This window comes from Camelus dromedarius, chromosome 15, assembly GCF_036321535.1.
Source record: "Camelus dromedarius isolate mCamDro1 chromosome 15, mCamDro1.pat, whole genome shotgun sequence".
Lineage (NCBI taxonomy): Eukaryota > Metazoa > Chordata > Mammalia > Artiodactyla > Camelidae > Camelus > Camelus dromedarius.
In genome coordinates, this window is record NC_087450.1 from 1490263 (window position 1) to 1516476 (window position 26214).

The 26214-nt window shown below is 36.6% G+C and overlaps 3 protein-coding genes and 1 pseudogene across 3 annotated transcripts; 2 read left to right on the forward strand and 2 right to left on the reverse strand.

Annotated features, from left to right (window-relative positions):
- Positions 1-2471: 2471 nt before the first annotated feature.
- Positions 2472-3845, forward strand: LOC105090069 (olfactory receptor 5M9). The gene has a single exon (XM_010981257.3). The coding sequence runs from the start codon at positions 2710-2712 to the stop codon at positions 3649-3651; it is 942 nt and encodes a 313-aa protein (XP_010979559.3). The 5' UTR covers positions 2472-2709; the 3' UTR covers positions 3652-3845.
- A 5773-nt stretch (positions 3846-9618) lies between these two features.
- On the reverse strand, positions 9619-10710 carry LOC116155204 (olfactory receptor 8U3-like; annotated as a pseudogene).
- A 9456-nt stretch (positions 10711-20166) lies between these two features.
- LOC135322947 (olfactory receptor 8U3-like) lies at positions 20167-21379 on the forward strand. The gene is given in 2 exon segments (XM_064494218.1): positions 20167-20508; positions 20511-21379. Coding segments are annotated over 2 exon segments (954 nt in total). The 5' UTR covers positions 20167-20423.
- A 3345-nt stretch (positions 21380-24724) lies between these two features.
- On the reverse strand, positions 24725-25706 carry LOC135322946 (olfactory receptor 5AL1-like). The gene is given in 2 exon segments (XM_064494217.1): positions 24725-25494; positions 25496-25706. Coding segments are annotated over 2 exon segments (942 nt in total). The 5' UTR covers positions 25676-25706; the 3' UTR covers positions 24725-24732.
- Positions 25707-26214: the final 508 nt, after the last annotated feature.

Sequence of the window (26214 nt, forward strand, 5' to 3'; positions counted from 1 at the left end):
GTCATGCAAAGCTCTTCTGGTTCATCAAGAATGAACTATTCAAAGGATAATATTCTTCTTTTTTGGAGGATACTCAAACTGAAAATTTAAATGTAAAGAAATAGAATATTGGAATAGGTTATCAAAGAGGCAGCAATATAAGATTATTAAGGATACAGCACGAAAGTCGAATTAATTGGTTTGCATCTCATTCTGACCAGTTAGCAGATGTCTGATCCAGGGAGACCTTCTTAGCCTTTCATTGCTTCAGTTTCCACAGTTTTAGATTGACTACGTGAATAAAACCTGGTCCATCGGAACTTTACATGCAAAAGGTTTAGTAAGCACTCAACAAAAATTAGCTATTCTTACTCATATTTTAAAGCTGAGACAGTTGCCACTAAAACAATCTTTCCTAGAGGTTTTAATAATATTGGAATACTGTAATGCATTACATAAAGCTGATCTAGAGATCAGGACACTTTAAAAAATCTGAAGTGTGAATATTGCTGAGTATCAGTTATATTTAACAGCTAAGCCGGGCAGTTTAAAGATTTCCAAGATGAATGAGACAAACGCTACTATCACAGAGCTAACGATTATGTGTAGAGGAAGAAAACTACATACATCACGCAGGAAGCAAAACTGGAGAAGCAGTTTTAGTCTATGTTTCTTAGATGCCTTGATGCTTTTGTTAAATATATTTTATGCTTAGTAGTACCATTAACCCAGTCAGACTCTGTTGGTCAGAGAACTATGGGCTCATCGAGCAGGGTCAGGAGTTTTCACACAGGAAAATCCCCAGCCTTAACTCTGCTTCCTGACCGGAGTCTGCATCTCTCATTTGGCTGAGTATTTCCACACTTAAGAGAAGCCAGATGATCTACAATCATGGAAATCTACAGTAAGGGGGAAGCCAGATCAGACATGAAACTTCAGTGCCTCCTATCTTATGTGCCCAATTTACTTTATACATGGTGTATTTCATCCCCATGTGAATAATCAGAGATGGAAAAATAGTTCATAAAGACTAATTAACTTCCTAAATGTCCTCTGCTATGGATTGGAGGGGATTGTGAATATAATCATAGAATTTACACACTGTTTAATGTTAAACGAATGGCTCTAGAAACATTCTTTTTCAACATGGCAAGCTAAGAGTTCCTTTTTCATTTTCATTCTCTTCTTCCCTGTATTTCTACATGGCTGGCTTCTTCTCACTAAGTAAAGAGTCATATTTTCAAAGTGATCTTCTATCACCCTGTCTGTATCCTGCCTCTCCTTATTTCTGATCCCATTGGCAAACTGTATTTGTCACTGTGGCTCCAATTCCTGAAGTATCTCACTTGTATATTTATCCTTTACTTCTTTTCAGTGGGAATAAATTATGATGCAGGCCAGAATCCTGTATATCTTGTTTAACCCCCTATTTCCAGAATTTAGAATACTTCTAGATATAACAAATATATCTGACATATAACTGGCTTTGATGTTTGTAAAATGAATTAACCTAAGCAATTACAAGCAAAGACCCATTTATATGTCAGTAACATCCCCTTCAAACACAATTAATATGGAGAGCTTAAATTCCCAAGATGATGGTAGTTATACAGATGCAGCCTTAAGAACTCACAGCAAATTTTTATTTCTTGGAGAAGTCAACAGGGGAAATGTATTAAAAGGAGAGAGATTTCTTGTGAAAATTTTCCTTGTGGTGACATTAAATTTGAATATAAATAGGCATAGAATTGATTCTTCCTGAAAACCAGAGGAATCTGAAATAAGAGACAATAATTATTAAAAAGGGTCACTTCAATTTTACCTCATGGCATTTGTCTAGGTACTTATCTATTGACATAATTCTGATGTTGAGTGCTATGTGATTTAACCACCTGTGGTTTACATTTTTTTTTTAAGATAACAAAAGCTAGTAGAGCCTGTGCTTTTAAATACCTCTCACCTTACCCTGCTAGTAGCAGTCATCAAGCAAGTATAATGTAAGGCTAAACAAACTAAAATGTGATTAGGAATTTCAAATGTCGAAAGCATGTGGTATCATAAACTGGCATAATGTAGGACTAATATGTCAATAACCAGGTTATAAGACCAACGTATAAGACCACTGTCCCATAAGATTATATAAATAAGAGGCTACTGTCCAAAGCATGTGAAAATAGGTCAGTTAATGTCACATGTGTGTTGGTATTTTTACTGACATTGAGAGCCAGCTATCATACTGGAAGATAGCATTCAGTGGAGTTTCAGAGGATCCACTCTACTGACTTGCCTGTGAGTACTAAGTGGCTAGCTGACCTGAGTGAACACTTAATACTGATGAGTCTCCAGCTTTTTTCTAAAAAGCAATATATTGGAATGGATTTAGTCATTCTCTGACAACTCTCAGTCTGGCTTTAGTCTTATCTGAGCCCTGGGATGTTAACATTATGGTAATAATTTACCAAATATAAATATATAGTTCTAGTAATATATGAATGCAATTGTCTACTTTAGGACTAAGAAACTGATATAAATATTGATGGTCATTACCTATAAGACCTACTAAAGGAAATAATTGTGCCTAGATATTCTTTTATGGGACACTGTGTGAAATATACATTAATTTTTTCAATTATTTGAATTAGAATACAGATGCACGTGACTCAAGACTTCCAAGAATAAAACAAATCCATTTTTTTTCTTTCCCCCACAGACAGTACAGGCTGGGTCTCCATGAAGGCAATGCCAAGTTTCACAGATGTGAGAGAGTTTATTCTTCTGGGGTTGACCAGTCATCAGGAGCTTCGGGTTCTCCTTTTTGGGGTGTTCCTAGTAGTTTACATGATCACTCTGTTAGGGAACATTGGTATGATTATTTTGATCAGCATCAGTCCCCAGCTTCAGACCCCTATGTACTTTTTCTTAAGTCACCCGTCTTTTGTGGATGTGTGGTTCTCTTCCAATGTTACTCCCAAAATGCTGGAAAACTTATTATCAGAGACAAAAACCATCTCCTACGTGGGGTGTCTGGTGCAGTGTTACTTTTTCATCACCTTTGTCCATGTGGAGGTATATATCTTGGCTGTGATGGCCTTTGATCGCCACATGGCCATCTGCAACACTCTGCTTTATGGCAGTAAAATGTCCAGGACTGTCTGTGTTTGGTTCATCTCTGTGCCTTATGTCTATGGATTCTCTGTTAACCTGATATGCACCCTGTGGACATATGGCTTGTACTTCTGTGGAAATTTTGAAAATAACCACTTCTATTGTGCTGACCCTCCTCTCATCAAGATTGCCTGTGGTGGGGTCCACATCAAAGAATACACCATGATAGTTATTGCTGGGATTAACTTCACGTATTCCCTCTCAGTGGTCCTCATCTCCTATATCCTCATCGTAATAGCCATGATATGCATGCACTCTGCTGACGGGAGGAAGAAGGCATTCTCCACCTGTGGGTCCCACTTGACGGCTGTTACCATGTTTTATGGGACTCTCATATTTATGTATCTCAGGAGGCCCACTGAAGAATCTGTGGAGCAGGGGAAAATGGTAGCTGTGTTTTATACCACAGTGATTCCCATGCTGAATCCTATGATCTACAGTTTGAGAAACAAAGATGTGAAAGAGGCAGTCAACAAAGCAATCATCAAGGCAAACTTGGGGCAGTGAAACTGCAATAGATATTTCTGAGTATGTTGCTACTTGTGATAAGTGTGCAGGCATGAAAGTTCCTAGCTCAATAGAGACTGTCTAAAGGCAACTCTTACATATACTGAGCTCCATTCTAACCCAGTGAGGCTTTTACCCCATGAATGGCCTCTAAGTACCAAGATTGTTACTCCGCATATGCAACTATATTATTCAAACTGACATATTACACATTCACGGTGTGTTTAAAATTGTGCAGTCACTGGAGGACTCATAGAAAAGTTGAGATAAATACATGGTGTTTTGGAGATATCTTTGTTAGAGTTGAACATGATTTCTATGATGTTTTCTTTACTCAAATTTCATAAGAAATATATAATTTCATGAGGAAAATAATAGGAATTCATCTTTATTCCCTGATTACAGAATGCTGATGGACCCTGATTTACCAAATAACTTTTTGATAATGTTCATACACACACAGACTTTAGATAACAAAGTTGTATTCAGAATCTTCAACTAGTGTTGTAACACAGTCCTAAGTTTTGTTCTCGGTATGTATAGCTTGATAATTATCAACACATTTTGTGTGTCAAACAATCTGTTTACTTACCCTGATTCTACTCCTTAGCATGGATTCTGGTTAGTTTTCTTGGTTTTAAAGTGTGATATATTTATGACATAAGACTTTCCTGTCTTCATCATAATAAAAAAAAAAATGAACCAATATGAGCTTTCTGATATTTAAAAATCTAACCTTTGGTCATAGCCTTCATTCTATTAAACCTTTGGTTGATATGATTTGAAACTATTGTTTAGTTCCAATTTCTTCTCATGAATGTTACATTCTTTGGTTCTGTTTTAGCAGCTTAAATCAAGCTTTCAGGGCTTAGAGTGGATCAACCAGATAAGAAGCCCTGTTCAACTAAAAGCCATTGCACTGGGTATGCATTAAACTATGGTCAACAACTCAAAATGGTATCCACCAGGACCCAGTTAAAAGTTCTTAAAATCTCACTGTTCCATTTATACAGATTGGTACCCACTTGATCTACATTCATTCTTGCTACAGGAAGAATACAGACTTTTCTGCCCTTAATGACTCTCATCAGCATAAAGGTGAATGGGAAGTAGAAGTAATTTCTGATGATTGAGTTTATTCTTGGGACTAAAGAAGCCCTGTTTACTGACCCTGATTCTACACAGGGCTAATTGAATTAAAAGGAATGCACAATGAAAGATGTGCAGGAGGACTCTGAGAAGTAACATATGGTTTTGGAAACACCACTGGGAGGATGGACTAATTCAAGAGCAGAAAGTATGGCTGCTCAGGCTAATTTACTAATTAACCATAAGCCACTTTCCTTCCGATTGGATCTGAGAAAAGGTAGCTGATGGGAGGAGGGATGTTGTTTTTCATAAATTTAGGTTCTGAGTAGGAAGAAAAATTACCACTAATTGCTATTGGAAATTATATTAACAAAGTGGATTTCTTTTTTATGTTGTTAAACCACCCAAATTTGGTTCTAAAGAGTTCATGTCAATGTGGTGTCAAAGTAAGACCACTCAAGAAACTTTTGCTTTCACAGAGATTGGCATTATAGCCTGGCATTCTAAGACCATATTTTCTCTGATCCTTATGGCAGAAATATTCCTTAAGGTCCACTATTTTATTTTTACTTTTAGAAATAAAACACTAGCCCTCCAGCTGTTAACCACAGTTGCCCTCATTTCTATTAGCCAGGTAGCTAACGTTGTTACAAATGTTTTGGCAATGAGCTGTCAGTAGAAAGATATGCCTAAAACCCAAGGTCATTTCCTCAAGTCAAAGCCACTAGATGTAGACTTTTTCCTTTCTCTTCCTTCTTGAAAATGTTGCCACTGAAATGGTTGCTGTAGACTGAGAAAAGAAAGCCACTTATGGAGGGTCTAATTGCCTAACCCAAACCCCATAACTCACACTGTCCCCTGAGAAAGGAATCAAATCCTATCTCACTAAGTCACTGCATTTTAGGAGTTTGCTCCTTACAGAGTGTGGCTATAGCGCTGAAGTTGTTCTTATAATTCTTTCCAGAAACATGGTCCTTAGCACCTGGCCTCTGCATCTGACCACTTCCCAGGGTAAATGTTGCCTTGAGGATGAATGTCTCCTCAGAAAACGTCTGTTCGGACACTGAGTATACTGAGCAAAGAGGGAACCTGGTTCTCTGTCTTAGCCAGAAGGAGGGAAAAATCAACCTCTGGTCTTAGATGATAGGTTGTATCCCCTTTTCCTAACTACCTGGTGAGTCCTTGGACCTGTCATTACCTCCAGCTGTCCATTTAGTTGGTCTTGAATCCCTTTGGCCCCAGCTTCTAGGTGGCTTCTCCTCACTAGTCTTTGCAGGCGCTTACAAGTCTCTTTCACAGGCTCAGGGAATCTCAGCCACCTCCTCTGTGCAGTGTTTGTAGGTGTGGACCAGGTGAGCTTCCATCAGATGTTTTAGACAACACATCTTTAGCTCTTCTTATTTGGAATGAGTTGAATTGTGTCCTGATAAAATAAATGTATTCCTTCACCAATTTGCTACAATGCTGGGACTCTGGTTTTTCTATTAGGCTTTTTGTTTCAGTAAACCAGGCTCTACCTTGGGGAGGTAAGCTATCAACCTTGCTGCTCCGGGAGCTCTTCAAACCCCTCTGAGCTTTCTTTTGGCAACTGTGTGATTTTGCAGCAACCTCACCTGAATCCACTGTGCTACCGAGAGGAAGGGGCAGCAGATTCCTTTCCAAAGTGTCACTAACCTTTACATCTCACTCGCATCACCAGGCACAGGTTGGGCCCTTACTGCTTGCTGCCAGGAAAACGGCTCCTGTGTCGTTAGGAGACCTCTTCTACTTTCCAGTTTTCTGTATAAACTCCGTGATAGTCTCTTCACTGTTCAATACTATGCTTTTGGGATTACAGAACAGGCAAAACAAACACAGCAACAACAAAGGTGCTTTCCTTATTTGAGTTCTTGCCCTTGGCAATTGACAGCCATGACTTCCAAGATTCATTTTTTGGTATGATGCCTCTGCCCCCAAAGGAATTAATTTAGAGCCTGAAAGGCATAATTGTAATTCTGCCTTTCTTCAGAATCTGTACTGTTTGTATCCACTTAGAACACCTCATTGTTGATTTAGTGATAGAGTTGGTGTTGGTTAAGGAGGATGTAAAACTAATTTTTAAGATACATAATTTAATATAACAATATTGATGTCTTCACAGAAATCTAAATTCTAAATTTAACCATGAACCCTGTCCTAACCTAACTTGGAATAGCAAGCTAAGGTGGATATCATAGGCTTTTGATTAACTTCTACAATTTCTCTTGCCAGTATTTCCCAAAATACAGCACAAGAAATAATTTCACATAGCACCCAGAGATTGTGTTATTTTAACTTTTTCAGTATTCAGAATTCTTGTTACTTCATGAAGATTTTGGCATGGATTTTTCTCCTTTGCAATGGTTACAGAAAGTTTAGTTTTCAGGTTTATTTAAATAAGTTAGTGAGTCAATTAAAATATATTAAGCAAATAATAAATGTGCCAATATATGAAAAATAATAAAGCATAACATTAACTAAAAGTCAGAAAACACAAACACATGGCTAGTCACTACCATCACACACACACACACACACACACAAAAGCACACACACTACCATATAAAGATAGATAGATAGACAGGCTGATAGTTAGATAGACAGACAGATAGAGAGATAAACTGACATACCTAGTTACTCTATACTTAGTATAGAGTACAATATGTGTATATTATATATATTGTGGTATATATGTATTTGCTTAATTCAGCAACTTCTCAGGGTACTAGCTTTGTATCAGACACTACTTCCCACAGGGTTTTTAAACAACCCTCTCTTTAATTTTTTCAGAGCTCTATTGTTTCTGCAATTTCCAAGACTATTAAGTCATTTAAGTGGGGCAAAATCTGGTAAGTCATCTGTGAAAATCTCTGTTGCCATACTGTTTTATTATGTTAATTTTAGTCATATATATATATATATATATATATATATATATATATATATATACACACACACACACACATATCAAAAGAGAATTGTTCAATTAACTGTGACTCTAGGACAGAATCATCTTTGAATGCCTGATCTTTATAAGCAACACTCACTCAGAAATTAATAATGTTTAGGCATCTGTTTCCCATCACTGACACATGGTTTTGAGGAGCCTGGTTAATGAAAGTCAGAGATGCTTTCAGCATCATCCAACTAGAAGTGGTAATACTCAGGTTTGAACTCAAAAGCACAATTCCAAGAATGAGTTTTTTTTCTAGTTTACTGAGATGCCATAGCTTGAATGCAGGCAGATTTTGATTCCTGGTCATGCTTGGGTTAGAATCATGAGCCTTCATGGGATGAAAGCAGAACTGACAGAAAGAATGGAAAAAGAAATCAGTTCATGGTAGCAGAGGGCTCACACATAATCCTAGCACATACATCATTGGCATAGCTTCACTTCATTCATTTGATAATGAACTTCATTTGTTCGTTGCTTGTTCACTTTGTTCATTGTTTATTGTTCACAACTGCATTATCAAATGAACAAAATGTATTTCCTGGTTTGCCAGATTCATTCTAACATCTATCATGGTATGAATGTCATGGTGGCATAATATTATATTTCAGCAGGCTGACTTATTTTGAATCCATTCACTTTCTAGTTGTCTTATTCCTAGAGGAGGCCATTGAAAGGATTTTTCTGCTAAGTGACTCACAAGATAAACCCTGGCAATTTGGTGGCTCCTTACCCACTCCCTTCTCCTTTGAATGTATGTTCTGCCCACTGTTCCCAAAGTAAGAGGATGCAGGTGTTGTTGAAACCATCTGGATGGTATGTGAAAATGAATCCAGTTAAAGCTTCTTTATACATGTTGAAGATTCTAGCAGACAAATGCAGAGATCTACATCCAAGACAAGCCTCATCTGTAAGTTCTTTTCCTTATCAAACCTGCCACCTGCCACTCTAATCTGGTCTGTTGCTAGCCTGCCTCTTCTCCCAGAGTGTCCAACACTGTGAGGCAGGAAATATTCTCTTTGTTTGTTTTTTGCTCTCCAAGAATGACTCCCAATATCATGCACATGGTAGACATGAACATTTGAATTTATGAGTGAAAATATAATCTATTATATCCCAGTTGAATGTTTAAGTGGGTTTTGGATTATGTCTCTTTATATTACCTGAACATGGAATTATATTCTTGACATCTAATAGCCACCATATTTATCTCTTGGTTTTAAGCTACCCCTTCCTGTCCCCCAACCCACTGTAATTTTCTCATACCCCTAAAACTTTAAAAAACCTTTAGAAAGCACAGCTTTGCTTAGGGAATGTAGGGATAGATCTGCATTTTTGTTTTGATAGAGTAATAAAAGTGAATATGCTTTCCAAAGGCTAATCCTGGTTCCCAGGTCTACATGGTGAAAAATGACTTTCTTTCAAAGGATGTGCTAATCATGCAATTTCAGGGAGTGGCCAGTAGTGAATGTGGGGGTCAGCAGCTGAGAGAGGAATGATGGGTCGCAGACAGGGAACATTGGAGGAGGAGGCTCTCGTATGGAATGACATGGGGATGGATAAGAAACTTACTTCATCACCATCCTTGCCCCTTTCTCTGTCTTCCACGATATACAAAACAGGAACAATTTTGAAAAGACTGATTAAACCTTATTATCAGTTGAATAGAAGCTAGTCAGGTCAAAGCTATCAGTGTCACATACCCTAAGAGTAGCAATTTGTTAAAAATATAAATTCTACTCTTTTAAAAATTTCATCTATTGATTACATGCAAACTAGACCTCATGTACAAAATCATTTTACTCATATAAAGAATGGTAAAAAAAAAAAAGTACTTCATCAAAAGATTAGAAAAACAACATGTCTATCTGCAGGTGGCATTGTTCCAAGTCAGGCTTTGTTGCAAGTCACTTTTTAAAGTTTATTAGAGGCAGGACATAGCATGTGTCAATGGCTTTTCCCAAGGAATTCTTTACTTCTTGGTTCCTCAAGCTGTAGATCATGGGGCTGAGCATAGGAATGACTTTTGTGTAGAACACGGAGGCCATTTTGTCCCTGTCAAGGGAATGGTTTGATTTGGGCAGCAGATACATAAAGATCAGAGTCCCATAGAATATAGTCACAGTGGTCAGATGAGAGCCACAAGTAGAGAATGCTTTGCACCTCCCTTCTGTCGACTGGATTCTCAGGATGGCAGTCACAATGTGTAAGTAAGAAATAAGGACGGTGGTCAAAGAACTGATCATACTGAATCCAGCAAAGATGAAAATCAAGATCTCCTTGTGGCTGGTGTCTGAGCAGGCAAGGGCCATCAATGGGACATCATCACAGTAGAAATGATTGATGACTTTGGGGCCACAGTAGATCAGTTGGAAAGTAACAACTGTGTGGAGCAAAGCAACAGAAAAGCTATATAAGACGGGGCCCATTACTAGCTGCATAGACACATTTGGGGACATGACCACCATGTAGAGAAGAGGATTGCAGATGGTGACATAGTGGTCATAAGCCATTACTGCAAGAAGGAACATCTCCAAGATCAAGAAGTTCAGGAAAAAGCCCAGCTGTGTGGCACATGCATAGAAAGATATGGACCTGTGTCTGGTCAGGGGGGTCTGCAGGAACTTGGGGGCTATTGATGAAAAGTAGCAAAGGTCTACAAAGGCCAGATTACTGAGAAAAAATACATGGGTGTGTGAAGTCGAGAATCCAATTGGATTAGTGAAATCACCCCAAGGTTTCCTACCAGAGTTAGAGAATATACCACTAAAATGAGCAGGAAGAGAATGAGTTCAATCTCTCTACGGATTGAAGAGCCAAAAGAATGAATTCCATCACCCTGGTGCTGTTCCTTTCAGTCATTTGTTCCAATCATTCAATTGCTGAAGAAAGATTAGTTAAAGACCAAAAAATCGCTAGGCATAAGAAATTGTCACCAGACATCAACTCTTGTGTGTTTTAGCTTCAGAAATTATTGTTCATTGTGGTAGAATATCAGAACAAACAAACACATCCCATTTGAAACTCTCCTCTCTGGCTGTTCATAATTTTATGAGGTCAAAAGTTGAGTGCTCATAAAAATAAACCAATTAAAGTCTGCAGAGTAAAGATGAAAAAATGAGCCATATGTTTGAAAAGATATTTAATATTTTAGATTCAGACTATTTTCAATTATATTGAATAAAGAAAAGAAACCATTTTTTTATTTCCTGCTCCCATATCTTCTTCTTGGTAGAGCAGAACCTTAATGTAAAAATTTATTGCCTTTTTGAGTAGATATTTTAATTTGTTTTTTAAAGTATAGTTATCAAAATTAAAGTGTTGTGCCATGTTGCATTTTAACTATTTATGACATTTATAATCAAGAATGTTTTCTACAATCTCTGTTAAGTTTTCAGTGATTATAACTACATTCCTCCTTTTAAAAGGTGGTAATCTCTTTGATGAGAGAAATAGAAAATGTGAGGAAGTGAGACTCCTGCCTTATGCTGTTCTACTTGCACGATGTGTCACTGTGAATTAGATGCTTCTTTCAACTTATAAAGGAAGACAAATAGCTAACTCTAATTTCAAAAGGAATGTAGTAAAGTAAAAAATTATCATCCTTATCAAATTTAAAAGGTGTACAAAGTAGAAAAAATAATTCCTGTTTTCTCCTCAAACATTTTGTCCAAAGGGAAACTTTTTTTTCTAACAGTTCAGTGAGAGTGGTCAGAAAATTATTCCTTTAAACTTCTTTCTTCTCTCTCTATTGAATCATCTTAATACTATTACTTGTACCTAATGTGCTCTCAAAAAACAAGAAACAAAAAATATATATGCATACATACACAAACATGTACATACATATATACACAAACACACACATATACATAGATATATGCATATATACACACATATGCATAGTTACATATTAGTGCATATTTAAAACCTGACATGAAAACAGAATTTCCCTCCATCCATTTGTTTTCCACTTAGCGAAGTCAAAACCTACCTTGTGAGAGGTGTGTTTGAACTGGCTTGTTTTCCTGAACTGGCATCCTAACACAGCTACAGTGCTATAGCTCACTACTCTGGGAATAGAATAGAAGAAGAAATGAGAAAACATTGATTTGGCCGCCATGTGCTCACTACCATCCATGGCAACATATTGACTCTGGTCCCACTCTCGGTCTTCAACGATAAATATAGTTTCAGATGTTTTAGGGGTAATTAGTGGAAGTGTTGGTATTGAGTTACTTTTCTTTGTGCATACATTGGAATTAGGCTTATTTTTTAATTTTTCTTCTTTGTAATTAAAGAAAAAACTTGCAAAACCCAGACATGCTCATCAATTTCAAATTGACCCATGAATGTCTCTGATAGATGTTTCTTAAACCATCAACATTTCCCCCTGAGAGAAAGACAACTCCCCCACACACAAAGGCTCTTCATCAGAGGATTTGACTTGTGACTTTTTATCAACAGATAAAATGGGTTTTCTTCTTCTAAAGGACACCCAAGTCTCAGGCAGCAGTTGAAGAAGATAATTCATTTGGGGAGGGTTAAGAAAGGTGTTTCATTCTTGAGAAGAGACGCCAGCTTCATCTAGTTGGAGCTGAACTAGCCAGGGCAATCTCCTTTGTTTAAATGGGGGAAGATTGTGGATGGCCTGGAAATAAGGCACTATGGTAATGACCAACAGCAGCACTTTTTAACCTACCAGCATGTGGAAGAAATCTTCCCCTGAATGTTTCCCCAGGGGTCTCCTTTCCAAGGACTCTCTCAGATACTCGGGATATGTGAATGAGTACCCCAGGTCTTTATATAATGCAGTTTCGATTCTTTTGAGAGTTAATTCCTAGTGTTCTCCCAATGTGAGTGCACCAGAGTGCAACTGTGCAGCCTCCAGTGTACAACCATGATTAGAAAGTTCCAATTAGATGAAGATTAGCTGGTAAAAACAAAGGTAACTTTAAGTTATGTTTGAAACTAGAATAATGTCAGCATGAAATCACTAGTCCTTGGTTATGTATGTCCAGTTCAATTGTTATAGACAAAACAAAGTAAAGCAAAAACAAATGGCAAGTATTCAAATATTACAACCACTTTTAATGTATTGTCATCATTTGTTTTCATTTATCCCTTCCATTCCCTGTGATCTTCTCAGCCAAAGGGATTCTGATTCAATAAAATCAACCAATTTCTGTATAAATTTAAAAAAACCTTGGAGTATTAGTATTGATAGGTATGGGGCATTTTTATATATCCTTTATTTTGTTAAAATATATATACATACATACATTTTTCTAGGATAAAAAGAAAGTACAGTTGAAACCTGAACAACACAGGTGTGAACAGCATGGATCCACTCATAGGAGATTTTTTCCAATAAATACTACTCCAGTACTACACCTCCTGAGGTCGGGTGGCTCTGCAGGTGTGGAGCTGCAGGTGCAACTCTGCTGTAAACTTGTAGGCAGATTTTCCATCTAGAGGGGTTGGTGCCCCTAACCCTACGTTGCTCAAGGTTTATGTTAGCTGTTTACAAAATTTGATTTACAGAAATATATGAAAAAAATCTCTAGAGGTAGCTGCTCTTTAAGTTTGGGGACAACTCATTTTTCATTTTTCTTTTTTTTTTTTTTGTATTTTATTAAATTGTGTTCAGAGTATTTGACAATTTACTGCTTATAATGAATTTTTTTCCAGCAATTCATTTCTATGGGGAATTGGTCCAGGACACCTCTTCCTTCCCCCAGTGCATCATTGCCCAAACCGGTGGATGCTGAAGTCCCTTATTCACAATTGCACAGGGCAGTCGGACCTTCAATCCAGGGGTTCCACATCAGTGGATTCACCAACCATGGATCTTGGATGAATCACAAATTCAGGACCCACAAATATGAAGGGCAGATGGTATATTGGGATTTTACATAACATTCGAGATTCTTCCCAAAGCATGACTCTAATTTATCTATATTAAAATCTTGGGTTTTTTTTTTCTAATTAGGAAAATAATAATGCTATGATAAATTATCTTAGTCAAAATTGGTTTAGAATGATCAAATATTTTTAGGATAAATATTAAAAAATAGAAATGAATAAAAGAATGTGTCTATTTTAAAATAACTTGCTAAATTATCTTTTTTTTCCAGCACTGATCCTAGCAGAGTTGTGTGTGTTTCCATGTTGCCTCCAAATCAGGTCCTCCGACCTTTCTCGAGATCATTCCAGTAAGCCGTTTCCTTCCATTATTCAGTGGAAAGTCCCCTTACCAAGGTTGTGTTACTCAGCCTAACAGTGGTATTTGCCATAGGTCACCATTACTTGGTTAACCTTCTCCACTCGAATTCCCCCTTCTCCTGGTTTTCTTCCTGCACGTTCCTTCTCAGGTTCATTGCTGGCTCCTCCTCATAGCCTTGACACCAAAATCTTGAGGGGACACAGCTCAATTTCTTGCAGAGCTGTGAGCATTTCCATATTTTTCTGCAGTAACAGTAACAATTATCCATACAGTTTTTACTTTTCCAAGCTTATTCTCTAAAAATGGTGTTTTCTCTTTTATGTATATTTCATCATTAGTAAACTATATATTAATCATTGATAAATTTATATTTTAGCAATAATTAAACACATATTAGCAAAAGAAGAAACATCCTTTTAAAAAAAATAACTAGCTTGGCATAATTGGGAGTCAAATTGCCAAAAACTTTCTGAGAGATTCATTTATTGCTCAACAATAATATATTAAATCCCCAGTTTGTGTCAGGAACTACAGATCAAGTGTCTAAAAAGAGACTTCTATTTAGTTTTTTTTTCTTTTTAATTCCTAAATCAATTTACATGGAGCATTTTATTTTCTTCACCCAACTTTTGGCACTTTTTCCCTAACTTACCTAGTTTCAGTCTTTCTTACTTAATGGCAAAGGAGTGTATGGCTCTGCATGAATGGTCGTCTGCATGTGTCTTCATTCACATTCCTTTAGTTTTTATTGAAACACACACACACACACACACATTCTGAAATTGGTTAGAAAATGGTTTTCTAGTTTGAAAATTGTGGAAAAAACTGGATTTCACCATTAATAATAATGCATTTCCCTTATTGTGTAGATTCACCAAGAGAGACTCTGACACTGTAGTAGAAGTAGCTCTTGTTTTCAAGTAAGTTCTTGGAGTATCTTCATTTTATTTATTATTCTGATTTGTCTTACTTTTTAAGCAAATACCTTTTGAATACTAACTACTTATCATAGAGTTTGCTGGGATATTTGCATACATTAATTCATCTAATATTCACAAAAACATAAAAGATGCATCATTTTTACTTGATTTTACAGTTGAGGAAATTGAGACTTAAAAAACCAAATATGGATGTTGCTCACATTCTCATAAGTTCAGTTATCCAAAATTTAATGCTGGTCTTATCCTTTCACATAATTTGATTTTCTTATTCAAATGAACCAAAGTTTACTGTTCTTTTTTTTAAGCCTGTAGTATAGCCTTCTTTAACTTTTCTGGAGATTGATTGGTATACTTGAAGTATAGTTCCTTCAAGGATACAGGTAACTTTTTAATCCCCAATATAATTTGTCCAACTCATCTTACTTCGAGAAAAACAGGGAAAGGAATATTACCACTTTCAGGTATCTCTAGAAGTTCAAGTTTAGGCTCAGAGGGATCTAGGAACTAATAAATTACCCAAACAACTTCAGAATGAGCTCTCTGGGAGCCAGGATCTGGCTAAGCAGTGAGTCATACAGAGTTTGCACACGGAGTGAATCGCCAACCCTCCACCGACAAGCTGGCTTCCCGTTAGAGACACCTCTCCTTGGTGAGCTGTGGTATTTAATTGAACCAGTCTGCTTTTACAGATAATGCCTCTAACATCCCAGTTGCATTTCTCACTTTCATACCCTCTCCTTTTCAGTTCTTTGTAAAGGACATCTGTTTGTACTTAAAATACTGCATCAATCTTCAAATATCTTCCTCCCTTCACTCTGTCTTATCTCTCTCTCTCTTTTACACACACACACACACACACAGACATAGACACATTAAATGACTTTGTACTGAGTTAATCAATTAGAAGTACCCTCCCTCCTGCAGTGGCACCCACAGAAGAGAACAGTTCCTCTTCTAGGTGGATGGATTAGAAATAAGAACGTAAGTGAGATTTCCTGTCTAAAGTTTTCTCATGGGAATGAGTGGCCAAGAATGGCTGTATACTTAGGTGTAGGTAACAGTGCTTTCTAAGTCCATTTTTGGTCTTTGGAAACACCAAACATAAGGTAAAAAGTCCCTTCTTAAGTAAAATCTTTAAGTCAAGACTGTATGCTTACTCTTATTTTTAATGTAAAATAGAACTTGGTATTTCATTTCTCTAATATTGCTTTTCAGAATAGGTTTTTGGCCTCAAATTGCACTCTAAAAAATCAGACTCAAACCAGTGCATCCCAGCCTTTTCCTATGCCATGTCATGTTATTTGCATGTGTTTTGGCATACATGGAGGGAGCGTCTGATGGCTGAAGAAGTCACCAGGGCTGCACATCTGCAGTGCACTGGTGGTGCACAATGCCTCTGCAGGCTGGGCAGTAAGCTCTGGTACAGAGATCAAGCTCCATGTAGCTGTAGAATGAAGGATGCTTGGCTTGGAAAAGCTGCTGTAGACCCTGACAGAACACCAGGCAGGGTATGGTATCACTAGGTAGTAAGCAAATTAGGAAATTTCTTGATTAATAGAGCAAAGAATAAGAAAGAGGAAGTTTCTCAATGACCATTTTTTTTTTCTGTCTTATAGTTAAACACTATTCGTGCAAGCCATTTCTGTGCAAAAGTAATTTATTTTTACTACTGGAACTATTTCTTTGGTTATTTTACCTTATTTCTTATTTTACTTCTTTAAAATTCAGATAAACTCACACACATACACACACTGATTGGAATTGTATTCTTGTAACCATAAGTTACTATATATTCTATGTATTATAATAGTAAAATATTTCTGTTTGCATTAAAATTAAAATTATTTTAGAATAAACTGATTAAAATTGCCTATAAACTTCCAATTTTGATGATTAATCATTAAACATAAATTTAACTTTTGTTTGAAATTTGTCTTATTAATTAGATGGGAGTGTTTTCCTAAACTGTTTAGAACTCTGTATAGTTTTATACCTTGGAGCAAGGAATCATATAAGATTTCAGATGAGTGAGAAATATTTTCATTTGTAAACTGGGAGAAGTCTGGGCTTTGAAAATGCAGGATACAAAAGGACCAAAACCATAGGTGCTCTCAGGCAAATCATTTTCACAAAGAGACAGGCATGGGAAGCGGAGGTACTGAAAATTAATCTTCTCTTTTTTAACATTTTTTATTGATTTATAATCATTTTACAATGTTGCATCAAATTCCAGTGTTCAGCACAATTTTTCAGTCATATGTGGACATATACACACTCATTGTCACATTTTTTTCTCTGTGAGCTACCATAACATTTTGGTGTATATTTCACTGTGCTATACAGTATAATCTTGTTTATCTAGAAGGGATAGACTGGGATTTGAAAATTAATCTTAAAACTGCTCTTGTCCTCCTAATCCTTGGTGAGTCTTTTCATATGAAAAAAATAGGCATATTCTAAGTTGAATTTGACTGGCACGATGAACTCATTCAATCATAGGTTGGGCAAACAAAACTAAGAGAAACAAGTAACTTTGGAAGTATGTGTGAGTTATGCCTGCCATTCAAACTGTGACTGAAATAAATGCACAACCTAAAAGTTGAGAGTTGTGTTTTATTTGGTGGACAATTCTGAGGATGCAGCCCTGAGAGACCACTCTGAAGAGGTAGGGGAGGGGCTAGGATATATAGGAGCTTTACAACAAAGACCAGGGAGTTGGAACCTTAAAAGATTGGCTGTTAACTAAAGAAAACCAGGCATCTCAGGTTAAAGAATTTAGCATTTTTCTATGTATGGGAAGAAGCAAACATTTGGGCTCACTGAATTCATTCCTTTGACAAGCATCTAGCTATCTAGGGCCAATATCCTCTCCTTTCTTATTCTGAGTCCACTCAGAGGGCACCATTGTGAGTGGCTGCAGAGGCTGTGCTGCAGGCCTGTCCCCACTGGGGGGTGGTGGCAGTCACTGATGACTTGATGGCTTCAGCATTCTCTGTTTACTGACATGGTTTGCAGTATTTTTCATTCACACAACCGCTGAGTTTTTTCTTTTGACTACTGGTTCTCAAACATGGCTATCATTAGAACCAACCAGGTAGCTTTAAATACACTGAAACCTGAATGTTACCCAGATGTTTTGATTAAATTGGCAGAGGGGTGCCTGGATATTAGGATCTTGACAACTTTATAGATGGTTTCAACGTGCCATAAAATTTGAGGCAAAACTCACTTAGGGAAAGATACAATGAGCAAGAAACATCATGCTCATTAAAAATACTTTGACATCAAAGGTTTCAACTTCAAGGATGTCCCTCAAAATTGACAGAGTGTGGAAATGACTGAATAAATGGTGAGGCTTTGGGGTGATAACTGCTCCAGAGCAATCTGCAGAAACTAACTGGAGGCTATGAAGAAACATTACTTTTAAAAAATAGAGGAATTAATAAAATAATCTAGAAAGTCATCGAGTAGGTGCAAAATCATAAATGCTGCACTCTATAAGCATTTTAAAGGTTTTCATAGGTAACTGTATCCATGTAATTTTTAAGTTTTTTAAATTTAGAATCCAAACTCCAGCTTAACATGCAACTCCATTATATATAAACTTCATTTTTGTTTGCTTCATTTGCTGCTTAAATATCCCCCTTAATAGTAAGTACCTACCAGAGCTAATTTTCTCGTTGGTGCATTTATTTTCTCACTCAGCTGATTTGACATGTATGTTGCAACCACGAAAAATCCTGAAATTACATAAAATAGAAAACAAAAGAAACTAATGCACAGGTGGCCTTTGTTATTTTAAGTAAAATATTATGATAAATATAAATCAACCTCTTCCTCTGACCCCATTTTTCAGCAAGGGTGGTCTGCTTAACTTTTCCATTTTATGGTAGCCTTTTCATTATTCTCAAATAGCAGTCAAACCATGTCTTCACAGCTGGAATTGATATAAAAGACTTTGTGAGAACACGTTGAGTATGTGCAAGACCTGTAAGAGAACCCTTAATTCAGAGTACTCGTGAGAGAAACAGTTATTTAGCAGGAGGGACAGCATGAAATAATAACTTTTTAGATACTCAGGCTTCTGTAGTTTTACCTTGGCAAAGTACATGGAAAGCTTAGCAATCTTTAAGAAACTACAGGTGTTATGTTTGTCTTCTCTAAGCTTGAAACATTAGGTTCATACTATAGACAAATGGATGTATCTGCCAGGGTGGTTGCATACTGGGCAGCATAGTTTGTTGTTTAGGAATATGGGCTTTGCAGTCAGACAAATCTGATCACCCCCATACTATGCCATGTGATCTCTGGGACTATAGCTCTAAGCCTGGGTTTTTTTCAATTGTTAATCAGAGATGATGGGATAGAATTTCATCATACTCTCAGTAAAAAACTATCATAAGTTAATTCATGTATTGCACAAATTAGAGTATCTGATAAGGGCAGTCCTCAGCAGCAACAGATAAATACTTATAGTAGCAATAAATAAAATTAAAATATGAAGGATTTCGACATGATGATGTTTCAAGGCTCCTTTCTTTGTTAATATATTATGGTTCCACTTGGTGGGAAAATAAAGCTGGGGCAAAATAAATTTCAAATAGACTAACGTTGGGCTTAATGAGATTAGTCCTTTTTTATTCAGAGTTGGCAGAAATAAAAATAATTGCAATTTTTCAGAAGTGTTCATCAAGAACTCTACCCACCTGTATATGTTTCCATAGAAGTTTGATTACAACTGGCTGTTCTTTAGGATATGTTGCTAAAAAGTGAAACATACTAGAATAAGTCTTTGGGTATCATGAGCCCCTGAAATATATTGACACATATTTATGGGGAAAGGGATTTATCTACATGCAGTTTAGAATAAGTTGTCTAATAAACTACTTAATGGTAACTCTTTGGGCAGCAAACTTCAAAGTGTGGTTAATTTTGAATTGGAAAGAAAAACATGTCTCCTTAATTTTTATGCAGATAAAATTGCATGTTTTTCCACAGCTCTTGTTAATTTCCTTTTAGCTTCTACAGCATCCAGTCCTTACTCTGTAAGGGAAGGGATGCAGGAAAGTGAGTCGGTCTCAGATCACTTTGAAAATTTTTAAAACTTTTGGAACATGCACAAAAATGAAAAACAGGGGAATATAAATTTGCTTTTATTTATATATTTTGTATTTTTATGCTGTGCTGCCATATTTATGTGTGCATATGAAACTTAGGGGCACCAAAACCACTGAAATATTACTGGTAGCTGTCTCAAGTGCTTTCTTTCAGATAATATTTAAGTTTAACCAACATTCTCCCATAGTTTCTAAAATCACAAAACAAAATAATGCTTAAGAGGTGTATTCTGAGAGTGAAGAACTCTTTCCCTGGGGCAAGAATGGCATGTCATTGGAGAGCTAAGGTGTAATTTTTGCCCACAAGGTAACACAATGCAAGGCTAGAAGATGCTAGTGACCACCTCCCCCAACACTGGCACAGGCCATAAAAAATGCCATTCCTGTTCTTCATCTTATAGCAAAATCTGCAGCCTTCATCAGACTCAATGGCTGAAGTTAATGTCACTCATGTCACTGAATTCATTCTCAGTGGAATTACAGACCGGCCAGAGCTTCAGGCCACATGCTTTGTGGGTTTTCAGTCATCTACCTGGTCACAGTGCTGGGCAACCTTGGGTTGATATCCTTGATCAGGATGGATGCTCAGCTCCAGACACCGACATACTACTTCCTCAGTCACTTGGCCTTTGTTGACCTTTGTTACTCCTCTGCTATCACTCCCAAGATGATGGTGAATTTTGTTGTGGAACACAACATTTCTCTCCATGCTTGTGCAATACAACTGTGCTTTTTTCTCACCTTCATGATCATGGAGTGTTTCCTTTTAGCCTCCATGGCCTATGATCGTTATGTGGCCATCTGTAGACCCCTGCATTACTCCACACTGATATCAAAGAGGGTCTGCATTCAACTAGTGGCAGTTCCATATGTATACAGCTTTCTGGTCACCCTCTTCCATACCATTATCACCTTTCACCTAACTTACTGTGGCCCCAATGCTATTAACCATTTCTACTGTGATGACCTCCCTCTCTTGGCTCTGTCCTGCTCAGAAACACATGTGAGGGAAGTTCTGATCTTTGCCTTTGCTGGCTTTGATATGATCTGCTCTTCTTCCATTGTCCTCACCTCCTACACCTTTATCACTGCTGCCATCCTGAAGATTCACTCTACCCAGGGGCAACACAAGGCCATTTCTACCTGTGGCTCCCACGTGGTGGCTGTCATTGTTTTTTATGGCATGCTGATCTTCATGTACCTACAGCCCAGATCCAGCCACTCCCTGGACACAGACAACATGGCATCCGTATTCTACATGGTGGTGACCCCCATGTTGAACCCCCTAATCTACAGCCTAAGAAACAAAGAAGTGAGAGACGCCTCCAAGAAAGCCTTGGAGAAAGGCTGTGAAACTGTAAAGATGTTAAAATTAAGAAAATAATAGTAATAATAGCTTATTAAATACAAGAAGGTAAATGAATCAAGCTTTCTCTTTCTGACATTTCTTGTAATTCTTTCCCAATCAACTGGAAATGTGGCTTTAATATTCTCTACCAGGTCCCTGGCCAATTCTAGAAAGTCAGTTTGATTCCAAGTCCTGTTCAGGCCACCATAGCCTTTAGAGACCAGTGAAATTTTGTTTGAATAGAAACACAAACATGGTCTCAAATATACATACATGTATCCCAAGCAAGGGCATCACTGTGTCTTTGTTAGAACTGAGGACTCTGGAACCAAGACCGCCTAAACTTGAATTCTGTCTTCTTCCTTTTCTGACTGTGCAGCTTTGGGCAATGAACCTGAACTCTGTGACTCTCTTTCCATTTTTGGAAAATAAATAAGACCTAACTCATTGTTTGGTTTTAAAGACTAAACAGATTAATATTTATAAAACATTTATAACAATATCCTGTGATAATAAATGCTATGTAATTGTTTGCTATATAAGTGTTTGTTATGTATAATTAAAAAATAATTCATCGAGCTCTTAAAAATTTACTTCTTTAAGTAATAAGGGAAAGCCTGATTAGGTTTCTACTACCTGCCGGGCACTGAATCAAGTACTGTTACTTATTGCAATAAAACAAATCTCAGAGTTGGGTAAGATTTCACCTCTGGGCTTCAATTTTTCATAAATTGTGTAAGGTCACATAATTAGTAATATGAAAATTCTAAATGCAATTGGAAGTCTTTCTGAATTTCGTTTTCTTAACCACTATGAGTATTATAGATTATCTGGACTTAAAAATGTCATTATTGGATTTTTTAAAATATAAGTGGAAGAACATGGTTTATAAGAAACTGTGTTTTAAAATAAATAATTGATGCATTTGCATATTGTTCAAATAGAAATAACCTTTGTTTATAATGTCACTTATTCAATCACCCTTATAGGGTCATGATATGAAAATATTAGTGATTTGACATGCTTTAATTATTTTGACACTTCATACAAATAGTTAAATTAGTGATTTAGTATTATCTATTATTTTACCGTTTTAGAAGGAGATGCTGACAGTTACAGTCGCTATATAAAATGCTGTTTGAAGTCTGCAGTACAAGGGGATTAGTTCTTCTTCTGAGATTATTTTGTAAATAACTCATTTATGCTGCCATGAGGTGCTTTTCAAATCTTGTGAATTGAATGAATTCTCAACTTTTTAAAACAGTTTTGACAGAGAAACCTGGTGCTTCTATTTACCATACTGTGTCTTGTGAGTGTATATTTATATAGACAGCTATCCACACACATCCTATCACATATCACGTACAGGGCCCACAGGTGCAGCATAGCCAGTCTCTCTTACAGGTAAAGAAGTTCAGACCTACAGAATCTTAATGCCTCACTGAGGAACACCGCTTTTCTGGAGTTTCAATTTATCTTTTTCCTTCATAATATTTATAAAAGCAATGCTTAAACACTAATTGAATCGATGTTTCCACATCTTTACACAATTTTAAAAACTAAGAAAAAATGGGTGATTCACAAGATGTCATCCAAAAACTAGGTTTAAGTTAATCTTTCAATTAGAAAATAATTTGAAAGTTATGTGAGCCTGAATCTGGCACAACAAACGGGCCCTTCATATTGTACTGGACTCTGGAGAAGAAAGTAAAGGGAAAAGGTGACCATGTATGCGGCAGAGGCTCCCCGCCTTCATCATCTCTTCACTTACTTTGTTAAAACTGAGATTTAATGAAGTTAAACTCAAATCTTGTGTTTTTTCCCTAGTTTTTAGCTACATGTTCATTAATAAATTACATAAATTGTTTTGGATCTCTTTATTTTTAAAATATCTGTCTCAGTAGGTTGTTATAAAAATTAACTGAGACTGTCCATTTAAAGCATTTCATTCAGCACCAGACACATTCAGTAGATGGTAGCTTTATTTTTACTTTGAAAAGTTTGAAACTAAATAAATGCATCATTTATTAAGGCAATTTTTACTAAATGTAACAAAAGCAGCTTAATTTTTTTCAAGAAAAAAATATGCTTATTTTAATAGCAGAAATGAAGGACTCAAAAATTCAGTTTAAAATATGTTCATAAATAGATAAACAACAAGTTTATACTGTATAACACAGGGAACTACATACAGTATCTTGTAGTAACTTATGGTGAAAAAGAATATGAAAACAAATATGTGTATGTTCATGTATGACTGAAGTGTTGTGCTATACACCAGAAATTGACACAACATTGTAAACTGACTATACTTCAGTGAAAATACATTAAAAATATGTTTATAAACACACACAAAAAGAAATTAAAAAGAATTAAATTGCTTTAAAGATTACAATAAAATAACTTGTTAGCTTTTATATTTTCAATTTGTTGATTCTAAAATAAAGCATTTAATATTGTCAACTGTTTCTAAAAAAAAAGACTACTACCAAATAAAAGAGATCATTGACACAATAACAATGCTGTAAATAATTAATATTGCTCATTAGGTGTGAGTCAACATATACAAGGTGCTTGCTCTTTGCTAGGAGCTGTGTGATGCCTTTTATATTTGTAGGATTATTTAACCTTCACAATTAGTCCAAGACAAAGGGAATTATTACCTGCTTTTGCTGATGAAAAAGCTAAGAAACAGAACTGTGAAATAATTTACCCAAGATAACAGCTATTACTTGGAAAAGCTAAAATTGTTAGCCAAACTGTGTGAATGAAGATTCACATTCCTAATCACACACTTATATAGAACAGGCGATGACTTAAAATGGTGTGAAATGGCTCCAATGAACTAAACTCTCACAGCCAAAGTGTCACCAAGTGTTCAATGTCAGGCTACCCTTGTAGCTGAGTTGCAGAAAATGGAATGCTAGGAAGATTGTCTTGAGTGTTAAAACCAAATATCCCTGCCCTTAAGCTTCAACATGCTTTCAAGATTACCTGTGCAGCATGCTTAAACATAAGATACCAGATGTTGATGTACCATTTCAGTACAACGCAGATTTCTCAATAGATGACACGGAATTCAGATAAAGCTCTCTTTTCCAATACTGCTTCTTTAATGAGGAAGAGGGTGTTGTGATCAAACAGGATTAAGATCTCTCTCTTTCTCGCTCTCTCTTGTTTTTTTTCTCTTCCCTTTTATAATTCAGTAACTCAAAGTTCACAAAATGCATTTCATGTGGAAATCACTAAGAATGAAACAGTGGGTGAGACATATTCTGAGTGGATCTGAGCACTGGAAGTGAGGAAGTTGGTTCATTTATCAGCATGGTGACTCTAAATGAGCCACAATTCCAAGTCTTCTGATGCCTCCCTGTCCAATGATTTTTCAGTTACTTGACAGCCAAACACAACTTCTCTGTAATTCTTTTAAGTGTACTTTTTACTTCCTGATTCCTCAAGCTATAGATCAATGGGTTCAACATGGGAATCACCACCACATAAAACACCAAAGCAAACTTATCTGTGTTCAGAAAATGGCTTGACTTGGGCAGTAGGTACATAAAAATTATTGTCCCATAAAATATGGTGATGGAGGTCACATGGGAAGCACAGGTGGAAAAGGCTTTCTGTCTTCCTTCAGCAGAATGGATCCTCAGGATGGCAAGGAGGATGAAGACATAGGAGATGATCACGACCAGTAGAGAGCAGAGTGTATTGAACCCAGCGATGACTAACAACATCAGCTCTTTGACCTGAGTGTCAGAACAGGCCAGAGCAACCAGGGGCACATCATCACAGTAGAAGTGGTTGACCAAATTGGAGCCACAAAAAGACAACTGGAATGTTGCCACTGTCTGTACGAGACCCACACTGAACCCATAAACATACATGCTAGTGATGATTCGGTTACAGAGTTTTTTAGGCATGAGAATGATGTAGAGTAAAGGGCTGCAGATGGCCACATACCTATCATATGCCATGATTGAGAGCAAATACTGCTCACAAACTACAAATGTGATGAAACAGCACACCTGAAGGGCGCATGCATAAAATGTTATGCTTTTAACATCACATAGGAAATTCACCAAGGTGATGGGAGTGACAGGAGATGTAAAAGAAACATCAACAAAAGCCAGATGGCTGAGAAAAAAAATACATGGGTATGTGAAGCTGAGGACTGACTTGTATTAGCACAAACAAACCAAGTTTACCCATGACACTAGCTAAATAGATTACCAGGAATACACCAAAGAAAATTGCTTAAAGCTCTGGATTATCTGTGAGTCCCAAGAGGATAAAGTCAGACACTGCTGAATAATTGCCTTTTGCCATGGTACAGATTTTAAAATATTTTTACAATAAAACCCCCCAGAGTACACATTCTGTTTATTCCTGTCTCCCTTGGCAATAATCAAGTAAATATTAGAAACTGGTTCTGACCCACCATGATCTTATGATGAATGTGTTCAGAGGAGAATCTTCACATTAGCTCTGGCAATGGAAATAAAAGCAAAAATCAACAAGTGGGACCTAATTAAACTTATAAGCTTTTTCACAGAAAAAGAAACCATAAACAAAAAGAAAAGACAATATTTGCAAAGAATGTGACTGATAAGGGCTTAACTTCCAGAATGTAAAAACAGCTCATGCAACAACAATAAAACAAACAACCCAATCAAAAAATGGGCAGAAGACCTAAACAGACATTTCTGCAATGAAGACATACAGATGGCTAATAGGCCTGTGAAAAGATGCTCAATATCTTTAATTATCAGAGAAATGCAAAACAAAATTATAATAAGATATCATTTCACGTCTGTCAGAATGGCCATCATTACAGTGTCCACAAATGATAAATGTTGGAGAGACTG

What these genes read in the sequence shown, in the direction of transcription:
- LOC105090069 (XM_010981257.3), top strand. Translation starts at nt 2,710, where the DNA reads ATGAAGGCAATGCCAAGTTTCACAGATGTGAGAGAGTTTATTCTTCTG.